Source organism: Anoplopoma fimbria, chromosome 3 (assembly GCF_027596085.1).
Source record: "Anoplopoma fimbria isolate UVic2021 breed Golden Eagle Sablefish chromosome 3, Afim_UVic_2022, whole genome shotgun sequence".
In the NCBI taxonomy this organism is placed as follows: domain Eukaryota; kingdom Metazoa; phylum Chordata; class Actinopteri; order Perciformes; family Anoplopomatidae; genus Anoplopoma; species Anoplopoma fimbria.
Window position 1 is genome coordinate 23251883 of NC_072451.1, and position 20228 is coordinate 23272110.

Consider the following 20228-nt stretch of genomic DNA (forward strand, 5'->3'; position numbering starts at 1 on the left):
ATATAATCCCTGTCTCCCACAGCGCAGAGATGAATGCCTGTCTTTTTATTGTATTATGTCCCTCCTCCGCCTCTGACATGAATAGTTAACAGAGAGGTGGAGGAGGGACAGAAACCTGAGAGTAACTGCACCCCTCCCTCTCCTCTGCTGGCCAATGGCAGGCTATTTACAGCTCGGAGTTGAGGGCTGTGGAACTATATAATAGTGGTGCTCTGGTTATTCAGCCAGGAGCCGGAGCTCTCAGTTTAAACTCAACTGCACACCTTTGCAGCAGGACAATATACACCATTTAGATCAAAATCTCAACAGTTTACAGCAGCAATGAAGATAACACTGGCAACTCTGACTCTGTGCCTGGTGGTGCTCATGGCCACAGGTTTCCCTCTGGAGAAGAAAGGGGGCTCATCCTCCGGCAGTGCTGCCAAGGAGAAGCGTGTACAGTACGCGGCGTGGGACGATGTGAATGTCATCGCTCACGGCCTGCTGCAGCTGGGCCAGGGGCTGAAGGAGCACGTGGACAAAACCAAAGTCCAGATGAGGGACATTTCCACCAAGCTGAAGGTCTTCAACCGCACGGTGACCGAGCTGGGGAAGGAAAGCCAGAAGCTGCGAGTGGAGGGGGATGCCCTGAAGGCTCGAGCCCGTGGACTGGAGGACCGGGAGGGACAGCTGCTCAATGTCACAGCCGAGCTGAGGGAGAAGGCGGAGGAGATGCAGCACGAGAGGAAGGCGATGAGCGAGAGGATGAACCGGCTGGAGGAGAGGGTGGACAGCATGCTGCAGGGAGACGCTGTGCTGCCTGACACCAACGCTGGAGCCAAGAACAGCAGTGATGCTCGCAGCATCCAGGTGAGAATGCCAGTTTATGGCTTTGTTTTTTTTTCAGTTTTTAAATAAGGGTAGTGACATTAGTAAGTTTGGTAAAAAAAAAAAAAATTGCTAAATGAGGCTCCCCTTCTGTATGCAAAACATAATCTTATACTCATAGATTCAAGATAACCACCAACAAAGTACAAACTGTTGCTTTACTGCAGCAGATGGTTACAATGACTCAAGTCAGGCACTGGATGTACAGTATGCATGGACCGTTGGCTTTTGTTGGAGCTCAAAGGCACTAAATGAAAATGCACAAAGGGGAAGCAGTGGGTGGTGGGTTTGGCGATGAGGGAGAGCGTGCAGTACGTGCAGGAACATTTAAAGGCGATCAGACAAAGAGATCTGCACGCATCAGCTGCAAGGATGTGTGACTAATTGTTCACAGCTGGAGTTATTATAGCCTGTAGAGTTGTGGGACATGTGGCACAGCGGACATGTTGCAGGTCTCGGTTAACAATGCAGTGTGTGAGCCTGAAATGGAAAAACCCCGCGCTGTGAGCGTTACATAACCATAAGTGTTTGTCATTGAGGTGATGGAAACGTGCCTATGGGTCTATGTCTCAGGTTGTTCAATAAAACCCTGCACATGGCCTGTTTCTTGTGTTCATTCTGGTGATGTTCTCTTAAGTTCATTTTACGCACAGGTACCGTGTCGAATAAAGTTGATAAAATGCTAAAAAAAACTGTGGTTCCCTTGTTTCATTTCTTTCTGTCAGCTGATGCTGGAGGCCCAGAACAAACGCATTGACGACCTGATGGAGCGGATCAGACTCCAGCAGGAGAAGCTCGACAAGCAGAATGTGCGCATCAGGACCCTGCAGAGTCAGGTGAGGAAGCCTTGCAAACAAACAGCCTGCAAACACACACCTGTCTGCATTCTGCATCAGCAATTTTCAGATTTTTGTCAAATCTTCTGCAATCTCATGTTTCGTGACTTCTTTTCAGGTGCAACAAACACGACAGAGACCATCCTCACGGAGCGGCAACACTGGCATCGCCGAGCAGCACGACTCACCAGTCGGTAAGTAAAGCCAGGAAAGCGCCTCAAATCCCCTCCTGACACTGTCTTAAGTCCACTGGACACAATCTGACGCCCAAAGTGGCGGGCCATCTGTTTAGTAAGGCTGTAAAGAAGCTTAAATCACTAGCAATTAAAATCAAGGAATCTAATCAATTTGGGACAAGCTTCTCTGCTCAGCCTGACGCCTAAATGTGGTGAACTTTTAGCAGAAGCTTTGCCTTTTAGCCTGTGAATTCTTACAGGCATTATTCAACTAATACAGGATACCATTAGCACAATTACTAATGAGTTTAACAATTAGTTTAAAAAAAAAAAAAAAAAGTAGATATCCTGCTTTTCAGAGCAATAAACTCAGATATATATCCTTTATAAGCCTTATTCGGAATTTAGCCTATTCCAATCATCAGGACATAACGTTTTTTTTTTAACATTGTTAGAATGAGACTCAATCTAGTCAATGCCCCTCATACTGTAGCTCACAGTAATCGTTAAAGGCAGTAAATGATGCCTTGTGTGTGCAGCCACGCCAAGCAGCTGCTGCTTCCATCTGAACGTGACTACAGTCATAATGAATGCTTTCATCCAGACTCTACTGGAATGGATACACACCAATGGGGGAAGAGTTGAAAAACACATTCAGGCTTCTTACCCACCTCACATTGGTCTCACCTAAAGTCAGTTTAGCCCTCAAAGAGAACGAAAAGGACGATTGGAGGATATGCTGGATAAAAAAAGAAATGTACGCAAATTGAAATGGCAAAAATAATTTACACAATACAGTCAAACCTCTGTTTCTGATGGCCGTAGATGGGAAGTAGGTGAAAGGTGAACATGGCTGAGGCAAGAGTTGAGACCAGCAGTCAGTAGGAATCACAATAATGCCTCAGGGCTCTGACATCAGAAGGATTTGAGAAATGAGGAAAGAATGAAGTTTCTCTGGCAAGGTTTGAACTGGGGGAAAGTTCGCTAGTCCTTGAGAGGGTTCAGTCAGGTCTCACAGCTCAACAGGATTTCTCATCCGGGGAAGGCTTTATACAAATCTAGCATGCAATGTTCCTCAGATTACTGTCCATGTGCCTGAGCCAAAGAAAATAAGGGGAAAATGGGAAACACTGGTCTATATTTATCTGTGAACTTTGTACAGATATCCTCCACTGTTTTGAAGACTCCCGCCTCCTCCCCCCCTTTCTGAGACGTCTCAGTCAAACAAACATTTGTATATCCCTCAAGAATGAGCAACCTTTCCCCTAGATCTGTCAGGGAGTCAGACATCCCTGCTCCTCCTCCTCCTCCTCCTCCTCTTCAGTCATCCTCTCTTCTCCTCCCCCAACCCCTAAACACAACCCCCCCCCCCCACCTCCATCTCCACCCTCTCTCACATTGTAATGAAAAAGAAGTGTGCCAAAGTTCAGGAGAACCCCTGACCCCCGAGGCAGACCACAGACCACAGCCTCTGGAGTCCCCTGCTATGTGTTCCCGCCTTCTCAGATATCCCTTTACAGCAGCATCCCCTAAAGCCCTGCCACCACCCTCTGATCACTCCCCATGCATGCACCAGCCATGCACTCCTATGTCACAGACTGGCTGCTGTGCACATGAGAGAAGTGTGACGAGCCAGAGAGGAGGGGGATATGTGACAGGGAGAGGGGGTGGGGGGTTTGAGGAATGTAAAGGGTAGTAGTGTGTTCAGATCAATAGCTTGGAAGGCATGGCAGCCGTAAAGAAGTCTGTTTGGGAACTGGGAGAAAGGTCATATTTATCACAGAGACGCAAGTTCTCAATCTCTCCCTCTTGTGAAGGCTAGGTCAAAGGCTCTGTGAGGTAAACATTTATATCTCCAGATTTACAGATAAGCTCACTCCCAACAATAGTCGTTCAGGAAAAAGGTGCCGCTGAGAGGTTCCTTAAGTGTGAATGACCTACTTATCAATGCAGGATGGAGTAAACAAGTTCAGTTAGAGGCCCAGCAAACTTTCAGCCTTCATTTTACACACATCTTTTATTTTATTTTACCTCCATCTGTTTCATTCGTTATGTAAATAGCCTGGTGAGCAGTGTGGCAAAACAGTGATATAACTGTTCTGATTACGGGGCATTACAGTGACACTGTCTGAAGCTGGTTGTTTTAACATTGTTTTTCCCCTCTTTCTTCTTCTTCTTCTTCTAGAGATGGCATCAGACTGCCATGAGCTGTTCCTGAGAGGAGAGAGCTTGAGCGGAGTCTACACCATCCAGCCAATAAACGCAGAGCCCTTTAAAGTGTTCTGTGAGATGACAGCCGGTAAGTGGAGTGCAACTTTGTCACATTTTGCCCTTTAGTGTCTTTCTCAAGACATCTCAAGAGGCTGCTGTTGTGGTTGATACAACTTTCTTCTGATCATTCTGTTTCCGTCTTTTTGTCCAGATGGTGGATGGACAGTGATCCAAAGGCGCCAAGATGGCTCAGTGGACTTTGACCAGCGTTGGCAGGCCTACGAGAAGGGCTTTGGCAGCTTGAATGGTAAATGCTCTTTTGACTTTGATCTCACTCTCACTAACCAAACATGTGTTAGCCGGCCTAGCCAGGGTCAGATTAGTTCAAACAGCATTACTGTCTTCTACAACCTCTGCATCAGAGGGCAGGATCCGTCCCCCAAAAGACTCTTATCGCTGATAAGCTTAAAGTGGATCAAAGGCAAACAGAAGTCAAACACAGTAGCATAAGTCAGTGTCTCCACTCTGGCATTTCTCACCATTTCTCTTCTTCTCTTTGTTTTCTTCTTTAGGAGAGTTCTGGTTGGGGTTAGAAAAGACCCACGCCATTGCTAAAGATGCTGGCTACATCCTCAACATCCAGCTCTCTGACTGGAGTGGTGATGTAGCATCTGTGCGCTTCCCCTTCCAGCTGGGCGGAGAGGAAACCAAGTACTCGCTTAAGATTCAGAAGACAGACGCTTACAGCTCCTTGGAGAGCTCCCTGGGGACTGACGCCACCTCCGGTCTGCCTTTTTCCACCCATGACCAAGACAATGACCAGAAAAACGACACCAACTGCGCCAAGCACCTCTCTGGTAAGTTGTAAATCATATTCACGATCATAATTGCCTCTGTGTGTTTATTTTCCAGTTTCCAGTTTGGGACAGAGCGCCTAACTTGATTTTGTCCTTTGTCTTGCTAGGTGGCTGGTGGTTCAGTAACTGCGGTCGCTCCAACCTTAACGGTAGATACTTCCAGACTCCTCCCCCAAAGCAGCGAGACCAGAGGAAGCAGAGCATCTTCTGGAAGACCTGGAGGGGCCGCTACTATCCTCTGAAGTCCAGCATGATGATGATCGCCCCTGCTGTGATCGAGAACAAGTCATAAAGAACAGAAAGAGACATAAGGAAAAAAAAGTTGAGACAAAGACGGGGGTGGGTGGGGTGGGGGTGGGGGAGAAAGTCGTACATGTTGTGCACTATTCTTTCTTTTCGTTGATGCTTGTGTGATGAGGTAGAGGTTTCCATTTTCCCTGGTTGTCTCCCTGCGAGGAAGAATTACACCAGAGCCAAGGCCCTCAGAATAGAAGCACTCACATTAAATGAGTTCCAGGTTTCCACTGCTGTGTTCTCCGAGAGACGAGCAGATTCCTCCCCTGCAAATAGAGCCACATATGGGGGAAAAAAATAAAAACATGCAGTGGAAAGTTTTTCATATGTTGTACCATTGCAGTTGATCCCATCTGTTGGCGGGAAGCAGGGGCCCCGTAGTCAGGAGGAGTCACAGGGCGAGTCCCTGCCCATCCACTGTGCCCCAAGCCACAAAAGATTTCCAACAAGTGGAGACACATCACCAGACATGTGGTGTCAACTGTGTGGCTGCTGTTGAGTTTGAATGTGGTTTTGTAGCAAGTAAACTGCACTGCCAGCTCAAAAACAAATGTAAGATTTGCTTCTAAAGGATGCATGTAGGAGTGAAATGCAGGTGGATTAAAAACCCAATGGTACGGACCAGTTATTAACTTAATTTGAACAAAGAGTCATTTTACACAAAATGAAGAGTTACACGTTCAAAAGCATTATGTAAAGTTATAAATCACTGTAAACTAGGATTGCGATGCAGAAACTGTGTTCAGACTGATGTTGGTGGGGCAGTGAAAACCATTCCAGCCTTTTGTACAATATATTTTCTGTCTGCAATGTTGAATGAAATTAAGCATATTCTTCATTGACTTAAATTTTTCTGTGAAGGTTTTGATGATGCTTAGTCATATTGACTTATTTAAATGCGAGAGGCATGGTTTTGTACATAGTGTATGAAGGAATGTCATCTGTCTTTTCAGAAATACAACTGTTACTGATTTGTTGTGACATTATCTGTTGTCTCTGTGACTTGAGTTTGTTGTTGTAGATGTTCCCTTTCCTTATTTAAATACTAAAGAATCAATATATATATTTCTGGTGCTACCTGTTTGTAATTTATATTGTCTTTGTCGTGTTTTCCAGATGTAAAATTGTTTTTTAAGAGACTTTAACCATTGTTGGGGCCATAGTGAGCCAATAAAATTGATTTAAACTATAATTGTTTTTAAGTCTGTCTCTTCTGTGTGACTTTGAGTGTATCCACAAGTTTGCAACGAATACAACATAAGGTCTTTATACATCTATCTACAGGATAAAACAGTCAACTGGCAACAGAACTAAAACAGAAATTCACAAAAATATCACAGAAAATATTGGTATACTTGAATGTCACAATACAATTTTTTTTATACTGTATCAATTCTGTAAAACGCTATACATTTTTTATTAATAGTTTGCATGCAGAAATTAGTAGTAGACGGTGGCTCATATTTCAGAAAAAGTAGTGCAATGATTTGGATTTTACAGGGATATGAAAAATACGTAAATCTCACTGAGTTTCTGATTTTCTTAAAAAAAGCTAACTTTTTTAAAACTCAGATGTTATGCATATGCTGCTGTTTTCTTTATACTATAACGGTTTTCCTAAAATATCACTCAATATATCGCCTTACTTACAGTATTGCCATATATTAAATGGCCTAATTAAATAACGCTTGTATCATGTTTCGTATCGCCAAATTCTTGCCAAAACACAGCCCTAGATTGCAAATGTAACATAATAATATTGTGAAAAAATATAATCACAAGATGAGTCAAGATAAGTGGATAGGCTCATACTCAGGTAACTTTTTATCATAAATGGAGAAATGTTGCAGTTGCCAGATTTGTTACCCATTTCTGGAGGAAAAAATATATTTTATAACAAAGTATTAGTTTAATTTGTGGTTAAAATGAGGGCATTTTTAAATTGTTCATTATTCAGATTGTTGCTTTACATGTAAAACAATCAAGAGTTGTGTTTTGATTCTCATTTATTTATCCCGCCAACTCAATTAGATTTATTTTTAGGATTTGTAAAATAATCCTCTCAGTTCAACTGAACATGTCACTCTTAATCACTCCAACCAAATCCGGCTGGATAACAAGACTTTCTTTGGAAACCACCTGCGGTCACAAACCCCATACAGTAGAGCCAGGCCATGCCATTGAGTCGCACGTGGCAGATCTCTAGTTGCTTTTTAGCAGATTAGTTATATTACGTGGAAGCAAACCTCAGGAGCTTCAAGGTGTCAGGTTTGATTTTTCACTGTTCACTTTCTGCTGCCTTGTTGGGCTTACTGTTAACGTGCTTCACCCGCCGGGCTCAGGATCAACCTCTGTAACAGCTGATCTGGTGGAGAGTGCTCCGATCTGACCTTTCCCTCCAGCACACCGTCAATACCAGGCTGCCACAGTATACGTGATTAAAAAAACATTGGGACAGCACCTGTTACCTGCAGACAAAGATTCAGAGCATAGCAGTTTAGTATCCCATATTCTCCTCATTTTACAAAGTTCTCTGAAAAGAAATAGATTCCCAAATTTCGAAAACATGCTCATTTGCTCTTTCGATGGTTCATTCTTCAGCTTCGCAGCAGGCCTTTGTGCTGAAGTGATTTATCTGATCTCTGTGGAGCTATTAGATCAAGGTTAGTCATCACTCACCGACGAGGAGTACCCTATTATTAAGAGGTAACCATGGCAACAAAGAAAGGCGACAGAAGAGCCTGAAGCATCTGTGGCTTCAGCTGGTGTGGAGTGCTTGAAAGCCCTTGTTGGTGCAGCAGTGGAGCTTTGTTCAGTTGCTGCTGGTTTGAATAAGAATAAGAATAAGTGAGGGAAATACTTAAGGTTTGAGTGGACTATCAGTATAAGAAAACACAACACAAAACATGCCGTGATCGTATAACATGCATAACTTGTAGCTACTTGAATAAGAAAACTGCACAAAAAGAGAGCGTGTGATTGATTCATACATTTATTCATTATCATGTACAAATTTTATTCCGGTGGTACAAAGCTGTTGTAAGACTCCAGTGCTCACCCTCCTGTTGTCTTTATTGCAGTAAAAAAAGGAAATACCAGCATGATCAAGAGTCAAGAGGTACTTTGGCAAATATAAATTATGTGTTAAGAAGGCAAACAGACAATCTCGAGCAATGTAATGTGAGGGGAGAGAACGGCGCAAAAATATCAATGAGCGTCCAGCTCATGTCAACACTCATAAAATAAAAAAAAAAATGAATAAAAATCCATAAAATATTTTATTTTAAACACACACTTAAAACAAGTGGACAGCAGAAGAGTCTCAGTGTTCTTCCTTTCTTCATCATTACACAAACTGCAAGTTACGCACTCACAGTATGTAGGGATATTGCGATTGTGTGCGTGTGCTTGTGAGTGTGTGTATTTTACATATGTATAGTGTGTGAGCTCATGTCTGCGAATATGCGTGTAGATTCCATTTCATATCTGTGAATGTAATCCCATTCCTTACCACTGACTCAAGTGAATAAAACAGGTAGAGCAGAGGGGGAAAACAACACGACAAGATTTGGCAAAAAAACCCATCATGGTTGCAGAGATGAGGACGTGGGTGAGCGAAGAGTCAATGTGACACAGCCTGCTAACATTTCTCCTTGTCTTTGTTCAGCTTTCAGGGTGAGACACCAAATCTCTGTTCACGTAACCCAGACCCCAGACTGTACACGGGGGGAGGGGGGGGAGAGACACAGAGCGAGCAAGCGAGTAATTGAACATGAGACTGACCGAGCAAAAGAGGGTAGTGTGTGTAGTGGAAAGGTCATGTGACTAGTTCATACGAGAGAGTGGCTTGTGGCTGCAGAGAGTCTGATAGTCTCTGGATGACAGGGCGAATAGTTGGAGACTAGGGTGTTGGGTGGAGAGGTGATGCAGAGTAAAGATGGGCGGTGAGCTGGAGGGGTACAGGAGGACAGAGGGGACACTAGACTTCACTTCTCCCCTGTTGTCTCTTTTCATAGGTATTGTTGTAGAAAGTGCAGCAGCATTATCTCGTAGTGCTCTCCAGACTCAGGGCAGCGGATACTGTGTCGCTCGTTGGGGTAAACCTGAAAAAATTGAAATAGGGAAACCAAATGACATACTGATATGCGTCACATGTAATGGAAGATATCTTACAAGAAGTAGCATTCCTCATATATTACCCTGATATTGATTTATCTACAGTTTTTTTTTTACTACCTTTAAACATTGGTAGTGGTATAAGGCAATAAACCAAACACATTCTGTTGGTTTGTGCATTTTTGTGGTGCAGAGATAAATAACAAAAACACTTGTGATGAAAAGTAATGTCAATTCTGTCCACATAGTATGAAGTATACATATGGCAACTTCAAAAAAATAAATGTGTCAAGTGGGTGAAATAGGGCTTCTGATGCTTACCTGGAGCTGATAGGGCTTCCCAGCACGGATTATCTGTGACACTAGGAAATTGGTGTGGAAAAAGTGCACATTCTCATCTAGAAATCCATGTAGAATCAGCAAACGGTTGGGTCTGGAATGACAAGGATTACATGGTTACAATATGATAAACTTCAATAGTAAGACAACCATTAAACACATGTTGCCCAATAGAGAAAGACTCCCCATCCCTTCATGATTTTAAAACAGGAAAAGCAGATTCAGATTCATAGAAGTGTATAGATGGGTGAAATGCTGCAGCTGCAGGGCTTCAGAGACTCTAGTTTAATTCCAGCATCACAGAGCAGTGCTCCAACATGCTGTTTGTCAGGCCCTCAGGGTGTCCTCAGTTCCTAAAACTGAGGCATACTGGCACTTAAAATCCTAATTTCACCTTTCTACATTTTAATAACCGCTGTTATAAAGAGAGTGAAGGGATGTTTTTTTTTAATAATAAGCAATGCAAGGAGCGATTCACCATGTACATACCTAAGAGATAAGTCACATTTAAGGTCAAAGACCAGAATGACCCCAACACAAATATTTGGAGAAAGAATGGCATCCCCATGTTTAAAACAGAACGGCCAAATCATCAATTACATGTCAGGGACTTTCAAAGAATGTGAAGCTCGACTTTAAAATATCTATGCAATTAGCCATGACATCTGAAATATTTTGACGTTTCAAGGACTAAAAGTGTAAAAGTGTGTGTACTGACTCGCTGGGCAGCTTGTCCACGTGCAGTGCCACAGATCCTTCCTCATAGCCCTGCTGGTTGTTCTCAGGCACATCCATGTAACGCTCAGTGTAGCCGGTGTCGTACGCCATCCACACAGTCACCGGGGCTCCTGCAATAGCCAACTGGCAGGGAAGAACAAAGGAGTCAGATGGAAGAGAATAAAGAATACAAACATGTTTCATCTTACTCTGGGGAGCATCTCACTAGAGGAAGGCGGTTGCTTCGCTCTACTGTATAATTCTATAGTATATGCTCAGTATATTTGTTGATGTTGTTGGTGCAGTTGGATAAATATTAAGCTAAACAAATGTGGTATATTTAACTTTAAATTCCTGTAGCTCACAGAATTATCTGTGACTATACTTACTGAATAAAGGTTATTAGCCAACATATTGTGCAACACAGACACCATGTGGATGTAAGCTGCCACTACATCACAAGTTCAACTTTGAGACATCACACTTCAGGAATTAAGCAACAAATTCAGTTTTAAGTGCATAACCATAGTGATGCTTTCTCATCAACAACAGCAAATACTCACTGACCGAAAGAGTGTGTGAGTGAATGGTTTAAGGAGAAATGAAAGGCTGAAGGAAGAAAAATTGTCCTAACCTTGAAGATATTGGGTCGCTGGATGAGGCCCATGAGAGAGAGGAAACCACCATAGGACCAGCCGTGAATGGCAACACGGCTCAGGTCCACAAAGTTAAACTTCTCCGCCACATACTGCAGCCCCTCCACCTGGTCTTCGATCTCCACCTGGCCCTAAAGAGACAAGTGTTGATAAGAGTGTTATCTAACTTGGCACTTGTGCATGTTTTTATTGCATTCCATCATTTTAAATTAAAAAGGTTTTCTTAGACTGAATAGATTTAATACTTTACCATTTTGTTTTTCAGTGCTCCTTCAAATTCAAGGCCCCTCTGGCAGGAACCCCTCCCATCAATGACGACCACAGCATAGCCCAGAGACGCCAGCGTGTTCAGACGGAGGTACTTCATCCCCTTGAAGGAGTTGTTCACCAGCTGCACCTAAACACGTACACAAAATGCTGTTGTGAATGTTTTTTTTTACATTATTTACACTGTAACACAGATTTAAAGCTTTAATCTGAGAACACAAAAACATGCTAACATCACAATCCAAGATTGAACTGAATACAGCTGCGAACCTGTGGGCCTCCATACACAAAGAGAACAGTAGGGTGTTTCCTGCCAGGCTGCAGGTTGTGAGGCTTGTACACCATCCCGTGAAGCGTGAAGCCCGACTTCCCTGGAAAGTCAAAAATCTCAGGTGGATTGTAATCTCCCGGGCAACCTGGAAGACATATTAACACGTTTTAAATATGTTAGCGCGTTTTCAAACTATCAGGGATTCAACACCTAGTGGAACTTTAAAGGAATGGGTCTGCAAAACACACACTAAAGCACGCAAAGTGCAGTGGAATTTTTTTGTATATTAAAAAAAAAAACATAAGTGATTTAGCATTAGATTGTGGTACATTTTCTCCTGGAAATACTGCAATATGTCTTGCAGTATTGGGGTTGGTACAGGATTATTTCTCTTTTACAGCTGACATTTCATGCTATGTTCACACTACTAGCAAAAAAAGCAACAAAACAGTCAACAGTGGCCAGCTCCATTGTTGCTGAAGTGTTGTTGAAGCGCTCATTAATGTAGTTAAGTGGTTAAATAGCACTGGGAACTTGCTAACAGCTCTTCTTAGATGTAAACAGGGTGAAACAATAACATATAATTGGTTGCAAATCCGCGCTGAAAGAAGTTGAGATCAGCTCAACTTTGATTTGTTGTGCGTAACACGACACACAATGAAAAGTGTTGAGCTTCAATTTGTAGCTTCATGTCATCGGCTTCTACTGAAAATGACTTGTAACTTTTTGCTGTGTCGCTTGTAGTGTGAACACAACATAAGGTTGGCATCTACTCTTTGACCCCTAAACTTCTACCAAAGCAGAAACACCTGTAAACAAAACAGCAAAGAATTACCTTCTCACTCCTGGTACTTTTAATGAATCATAAACGACAATAAACTCTGACACAAATCGTTCTAGATGACGGAAGTGTTTGAGCACCACATTATCGGATTGCTGTCAGGATTGTCTGGAGGACGCAACTGTGGATCGAACTGACTGTCCTTGATTTAATCAAAGCCAGACCTCACCTTTTCCCTACAGACTAGACTCTATTGATTGTTACAAAAATAAAAGCGCAGATAGTCGGGCAACCTTCAAACTTGGCCAGACTGCTTGCTCAGAAAAACTTGGCGAGTCGAATAATGTAAATACAAATGCCAATTGAATCAATCAGTAAACTACTGTATGGCGGTTGTTACATCACATCCTGTTTACCTGGTGATTCCATCATGCTGGCCCAGAATTCAGGTACCATGTGTAGTGGGTCACCTTCTGAGCTGGTCAGTTTGTAGACGTGAACACATGGAGGCGTACCCACATTACTGTAGTGGCTGACAAAAAAGTCAAAGTTCTGCGAAATAAGAGAAGAGAGAGTTGCAGAAAAATTGAAAAATAAAAGAACAATGTACAAAATAGATCTGACAGAGAAGGAATGGAAACGCTGAGGGGGGAGGGGATAAAATTGCAGTGCTACACCACATACAACAAGGATCTGAGTTAAAGCCCAACATGAGCTAGCGTCGATGTAAAATACTGCTGACAGAGAACATTTATCCCGTATACTGCAGATTATCCAAACAATCCCTGGCTTTGACAGCTTTCCTCAGGGTTCAAAGCAAAAACAAATGAATGGTTTTACCTGACTAACAGAGCAGCTATGAGAGAAGCCAGGCTTGGTTAGTCTGACCACATCACCAGGTGAGTCATAGCTGACCACGTAGAGGTGGTGCTCCAGAGGAGTGTCTCTGGTGCCCTGGAAGTACACCAACTTTGATCCCTCATTCACCCAAATCTAAAAAAGGGGGAAACATTAAAGCACAATGAAAAGACAATAGCAGTGATGCCGAGGCATGATACTGAGAGATACTATAAAGATATGATGGAGCCACTGACGTCATCATCTCAACTGAGTTCTGTGTTACTTGTATTTTTATGTTAAACCATAGAATGTTGGGAGGAAAAACATACACACTGGATTTAAATACATTTTTAAGGATTACAAGAGGTAAACATGGCGTCTTTCGGATTTAACGGTGTTTGAGGGTGTTGTTATCCAAACTGAATGACCAATGTAGTATTTTTAGGACCAATTTAGGACAATGCAGCCAAACAATGATCCTGAGCACAAGTCTTTCATCTGCTGTAGATGTTAACACCCTCTCATTACAGCTAATCATTATTTAAAGTCAATGAGCTGGTGTACAAAGTAAACACGATATACATGTGTATGTATGTATGTAATTCAGGATGCATTTTAAAAAGGTCAGCATTTCTTTTAGAGGTGTGAATTTATATGTTCAACACTGACGGACTTTGTCTAACCTTGGAACCATGTCTTGCCAGCACTTCCCATTCTCCACTGGTCAATGTAACCTCCTCCTTGATTGCACATTTGAAGTCCCCTGGAGAAAACAGATAACAGAATCAACTCCTTGACCTCCCAAACACTGACATGATTATTTGATAGGAAACTTTCAAAGAAATGAAGGAGCATGTCCTATTTTTTTTACCATCTATTTGTTGGTAGTCCGCCGTCCAATGGTGGCAGCCAGGTTGTAACAGGGATGTGGTTTTATACAGATGGCTGAAACCTGTTTTTGACTCATTTACCCAAATGAAAGTAAACTCATCTTCTGCCGTTTGAATAAAAGGATAGAATATATCATGAACCTGCAAAAAAGAGAAGAACAGTCAGTTATTGAATCCTTGAAGCAATAACAACCATAACAAGGTTAACAACCGAGTGCACCATGTGGAAAGACCTACATTAATCCAGACGTCTGTGGTCTCCTCATAGATTATGTATGGCTGTGTGTTACTGGGCACAGCCTCGAGACTCTCCTGCCTCTGAGCTGGGTCATCTGTGACAGGGATGAAGAGAGCTGGAGGCAGGAGGACCAGCTGCAGTTTTCTCTGACTGCGGTCCAGAAGCACTGCCCAGCCACTAGAGGGACACAGAGCGGACAGAACTCAAAAGATTGCGTGATACGAAATCATACACATAAGCATCCAGTCCAAGGTTCAACTGATACCCCAGTTTAGGAGACATGTTTCATTGCAAGCTCAGTTCAGCAGAAAAAAACTAAACCAATCCACTTATATGATACATTTATTTTAATTTAGTTTGAACAGAGAGTAAATGTCAAAGAGAGACAAAATCCTCTTGCTGGGCGACTGAGGGAGCATTTTGCCCACCGTCAACTTCGGTAAACCATTTTCATTATAAAAATAAGAAACATTACAGACACTTCTTACACTTCTAACACTGAACAAAAGCTTTCCCAAAGGGCAACAGGTCACAGTAGGCTATAAAACTGAAGAGCATCTTCTATGCTATTAGATTGAAAATACCAAAACAAAATACATATAAATAAATTGATGCATTAGGTGGAGTGTTTCAATTAGATATTTTTAAACATTCAAGGCACCCAAACATGCATCATCCCAGTGATTTGCACATCTGGGTGATGTGAATTTGCAATAGTATGTTGGATGTGGTTCCATTCACATACCCTCCAACGTTGGCACAACAGCAACACACCGTCATCTCATACTCAGGTCTGTGACCCCCGTACAGTGACTGTTTGGTTCAAATACCCAAACCATTGCAGCCGTTATTATCTGTGTCCACATGTATCCCAATTCATGTTCCTATATTAGCCCCAATACCAGGCGGTAAACCTTCTGGTGGTATATTTTGAGAATAACAGCATAATTGGGGTCAACAGAGTCTTTGACAGCAACACTCACTATTTGCCGTCACTCGTCCATCCAACTCTGGCGATGTATTCCGTCCCAGGAAACAAGGAGGTGAAGGGGACGACCAGTTCTTTATCTTGTGTGCTCACAATCTGTAGGTACAACCATAAACACACATTAGGAAAGCCTACATATCATTTTGGAGAAGAAAAAAAAAGACAAAGACAGGTAGTGAAAGACTTACTCTTCCTTGGTGGTCCGTCTTGATCTCTGCCAGTTTGAGGGTAGCCTGGGGATTTTTGCTACCTGTAGGTAAGGACGTAGGAGAAATGTAAAATGATAGAAATTCATTTTTACATTGAACTGCTCCAGGCATTTGTGTGTGCACAGTTTAGGCAGCTGTGGACTTCACTGACCTGTACGGGGATATCTGTATGCGTCCGCTTTCCGCTCCTCCAGTGCTGGAGATGGAACATGAATGATCTCTACTTCCGTCTCATCCACCTCTTCATACAGGAGGTACACTGTTTTACCTCCATTAGGGTCTGACAGGGGGAGAAAAATCATTATTTTGAGGCAAGTGTATACAGAAAATAGTATATGCAAACTCAAAATTAAGTTATTTTACAGTTAGAGGTAAAACTATATGGTTAAAATAAATCTGCTTATTTAAAAAATAGCGAAAGGCATAAGAAATACCTTCCACTGCCGAGGGACTCCACCAGTAACCAGTGAAACGGTCAAACTCCTCTTGGATGACAAATGTTGCTACACCTGCAGACTTGGGGTCCTCCTTTACATTATCCACACCTGGAAAAAAAATCTAAATTAATTCTGGGAAAAAAATAACATCCATGTAGTGCTATTGGTAAAGTGCTAAACATATAAATTATACAACACTGTGTCCTTTTGTCTTAAATGGTAATATAAGTTAGGGAAATATAAATAAGGGCTTCTCAATGTAATTTTCTCTACATGTAGTATAAGATGATGATGAAAATACAGGGAAAATTTTATTTTGTCTAGTATCAAAACAATCGTTTTCTATAGTTCACAGCTCTATTGCAATTTAAAGAGCATATTCAGGCATGTAAAGCTACTTATTGCGTGACATTTTATTGCCTTCAGACCTTTGTGGCAGTAAGTGAGTCTCCTTTCCTCGCCAGTCTTAATGTGGGCTATCCACAGGTCATTATTGTTGATGAAGGCTATGAAGTCAGGGTCTCCAGGGCAGATCTTGGGGTCCATGCGGGTTCCTGAGCACTGGGTCTTGATCTCCACGGGCTTTACAGGAGCAGACTGCTAAAAGCAACAAACAAAATCTTAGTCCAAGGCAAACAGATGATGTGAGACCTGTGTGTGTGTCTTCATTGAAGACATGAAAAAGAAAGACTAAACACAGTGAGGTGCTTGATTACAAATAGAGCTCGCCCTCCCTAAATAATGTGTGGACAAAATCTTCGGAAAGAGAAAGCCAACTTAACTAATTTAAAGTAGCTTATCAAAGTTACTTAAGGCTCAATCAGGAAGGAACAAACACAAGGCAAAGGGGGTCAAATTTAAGAATGCACTTAAAATAATCTTGATCCCTTTCCCAGTTTCAAACCTACAGCTTAAAGTGGACGACTAACATGACTAACCGTGACAAACAGAAACCAAACAAAACACTTGCTATACAGACTATAGGTTAAAATATTCCTTCAAAGCGTATATTGCATCTCTGCGACAGCCGGAAGGCTGACCTATAGAAAACGGTCATATGTTCTTTTGATCATCTTTACTCCCATAACATCGTTTGCATTGCATTATGAACATGATACCACTAGCAGATCAGCCGTAATACAGATTCAAAATGTACAATCACAATTATTATAAATACAAAAAAACCAATTAATTCATCGGGACAGCACATCGCTACCTAGAAGATCTTAATAACATCCTTCTTGTTTTGGAATTGCGGTTGACTGCTTAAGTTGGAGCCCAATTGGCATTTTCAAAGAACCATTCACAGAACACATACCTCACAGCTTCACTGTGTAATACTTGTGGATTTTGACTTTGCTCTGAATTAAAGCAGTATGAGAGAATTCCAAATTGAAGACAAAAACAGCAGAGTACTCACTATGAAGCAATTGGTGCCTCCGTCCTGACAGTAAAAGAGGCTATTGCTGGCCTGAAAGAGGAAAAGGCCAGTCTGGGCATGATAGTCATAGGAGGTGATACCAAAGGCTCCGAGACGTTTACGCTCTCTCAGCAGCTCCTCCTCTCGAGAGTAGGCCCCCTGGTGTGGTGTGGCCTTAAAGAACAGGAAACCAAATGTAAGCATATACAAGTTTGATAGGTATGTATATTTAAATGTGTTTAGAGAGCAGCGTGTACACTGTGTCTCATTAATGTGACACACATCTAACAGAACCACATTCAACTGACACATCCCCCCCACATCAATAACATTACAATGGCCATACATTGCGAGCGTTCCTCTCATAGTTTATACCATGGATGCCTCATCCATCGAGTTTCAGAACCTATCTCAGGTTTCTAATAACTGTAATTTCACCACACCTTCTCGGACTGCTTATCTCAAAGTTGTGCTATTTGGTACAGGAACTGAACAATCGGGAAGAGAAGGGAAATTCACCTGGAAGTGATCCAGCATCTGTTTCCATGACAACACTAAGAGGGCCTCTTTCCGGATCTTCTTGGGGATTTCTGAATAGAGTAATGAGTTCTCTCTGCTTCCATAAGGCATTCCTATTAGGCACATAGAAAAGAAACAAAGGCAATTTCAACAAGAACAACTGGTGCTAACTGGGAAAGGAAACATTTGACACAGTGATTGTTTTAATATCATGAGGCAATCATATTCTGCTGCTTAGAGCAGGAAAACATGAATTGGGTCTAGTGAAAAGAGTACAAAGTAGTGGCATAGAGAATAAAGAGATGATGCAGGGTGCCCCATCATCAAGCATCAATCAGCTTACCGAGGTAGTACAAGCGTTGGGAGTGGGGTCCATTCTCATCCTTCTTTTGCACGAACTGGAAATCATGGGGAGCCTTGTTGGCGATCATGCCAGAGTACTTCCTGCTACAGTGGATAATGTCACGGAGGCCCTCCCAAGTGTGTTTCTCCACAAAGAACTGAGATGGGACATCCTCCATCTCAACCACCTCAGTGCTGTCCGAAAGGCCGTCCACAGCCGTCATGCTCACTGTCACACAGCTGGATGTTGACATTAGAAAGAAATGGTAAGAGGTGCAGGAACCTAGACACACTTGCACTAATGAATCCCTTTAATGGAAGTGGTATGATTGTTTATCATCAAACTTCCTAACCATGAAAGTAGTTAAAGGAAATAACATTAACCTTATACTGTACCTTTTCCAGATACCCTCTTTAATGTCACAACGTTTTACCTTCTTGACTCTATGCATTCACCGGTCAACACACGTAGCTCCAATATCGTAACCTATGAACAAAGAACAGTACTAAGATCATTCAAAATTACAAAATAGAAACTAACAGAGTAAACGGGGGAACAATCTCATAATGACAGTAGATACAAACATTTCTTTCATTCTTGACTGATAAGACATTCATGATTGGGGGACAGTTTTACAATTTTTTTCTGTAACATCAGTCTTCAGACTTCAACAAAATGTGCCACAAGGACAAAAGGAAAAAAATCACTCATGAAGACTTGATTGATTGATTTAGAAACATGGAGCGATATAGCCAAAACTACAGACCAAATTTACAATTAAGGATCATATTTCCCGTTAAATATCTCATGTGTTCAATGGATATGTCTCCGACTCCACTGCGGATGAAGTGCAGGGAATACCCCACATTCCTTCCTTTATCCTTCTGTGTGGTGTAAAGGATTAGTATGACGCAAACAGCAGTGGGAAAAAAAGATATGCTCTATATGACTGAGTGACTTTAGCAGTGGCACATTGGTCTGATACTGTGGTGAGGCACCTTAACTCCTATTTTTAATAAACCGTGAGCTCACAACAGATACAGAGTCAATTGAACAATAACCAGTATCAAAGGTTAAGATGTCACCTGGTACCTACATGGGATATCTATATGAAGAGGGGGTGATGGAGATTAAGCAATATGTCAGTAGATCTGTGTGACTGTACAAGAAGAATAGCGTCTATAGGACTGATTCTGATAAAACCATCCACTGCACAGAAAACATTAACTTATCTTGGCCTCTGTGTTTCTAAGTCAAATATGTCAAATGGAAAGAATTACGCTGCGACCTGTAACGTTATAACGTTACATGGAGAGGCCCCATTTTGTCTCTGTGGGCTACTCCACAGTGGATAGCAGTTTTATTTTAGGTGTGAGTAACAAGTCGGGTGAAATATTTAAAAACAGCAGCGTTGATGTGAACAGTTAGCTGGCTTACAATAGATCTTTGTTCTCGGGTTTCAACCTCTCAGTCAGACTGGGAGAAACACCGGTTAATCCATGTGTAACGGTGTGACGCTGGTTACACTGGGCAGGGAATGGAGACACCCCTGAGTTGTTGGAAAAAGGCAATTTACAAACTACGTCTGTTTGACATATCTGAGTTAGCTACATTGTGACATGACAGACCTCTTCTGTCAGTTTCGCTCTGAAGCTAACTACCGTTAGCTAGCTAGCTAGCTAGCTGGAGGCTAGCGAGCCGCTAACTAGCGGTACAAACAGACGCTCCCGTCCCCACTGAACCGCCTGGAATGAAGAGGAATACTTACCAAACTGGCCACTGTTTCTTTTATCAAGTTGTGGATTTTATTAGCTTGGTGACATTAAAAAGATTGTGCAACTGCTAGAGGTTGAATCCATGGCCCAGAGCGGCCACACACAAAATGTAGCTGGCTTCAGACCGGAGGGGAGGAACCTTCGTCCTGCTGGGGTTCCCACCGGTACTCTTTCAAGGCCG

The 20228-nt window shown here is 42.3% G+C and overlaps 2 protein-coding genes across 4 annotated transcripts; one reads left to right on the forward strand and one right to left on the reverse strand.

The window, feature by feature from the left end:
• The first annotated feature begins 233 nt into the window (after window positions 1-233).
• On the forward strand, window positions 234-5281 carry angptl4 (angiopoietin-like 4). Its single transcript, XM_054626861.1, has 7 exons — window positions 234-849; window positions 1593-1703; window positions 1822-1897; window positions 4065-4178; window positions 4302-4397; window positions 4663-4947; window positions 5055-5281. The coding sequence occupies exons 1-7, from the start codon at window positions 322-324 to the stop codon at window positions 5237-5239; spliced, it is 1395 nt and encodes a 464-aa protein (XP_054482836.1). The 5' UTR covers window positions 234-321; the 3' UTR covers window positions 5240-5281.
• A 2941-nt stretch (window positions 5282-8222) lies between these two features.
• LOC129112293 (dipeptidyl peptidase 9-like) lies at window positions 8223-20199 on the reverse strand. 3 transcript variants are annotated; one of them, XM_054624347.1, is made up of 21 exons: window positions 20041-20199; window positions 18668-18758; window positions 18273-18511; window positions 17930-18042; window positions 17411-17584; window positions 16419-16590; window positions 15988-16098; window positions 15705-15833; window positions 15533-15594; window positions 15340-15440; window positions 14356-14533; window positions 14100-14259; window positions 13912-13991; window positions 13229-13381; window positions 12805-12940; window positions 11607-11752; window positions 11320-11466; window positions 11048-11200; window positions 10415-10557; window positions 9679-9790; window positions 8223-9344 (listed from the first exon to the last, which is right to left on the reverse strand). In XM_054624347.1, exons 2-21 carry the CDS (start codon window positions 18721-18723, stop codon window positions 9252-9254), a joined length of 2658 nt encoding a protein of 885 aa, XP_054480322.1. In that variant the 5' UTR covers window positions 18724-18758; window positions 20041-20199; the 3' UTR covers window positions 8223-9251. The 3 variants fall into 3 exon arrangements, with proteins under 3 accessions (XP_054480322.1, XP_054480310.1, XP_054480302.1); XM_054624335.1 differs by having other exon boundaries at window positions 16419-16587; window positions 18656-18758; XM_054624327.1 differs by having other exon boundaries at window positions 18656-18758.
• Between the last annotated feature and the right edge of the window lie 29 nt (window positions 20200-20228).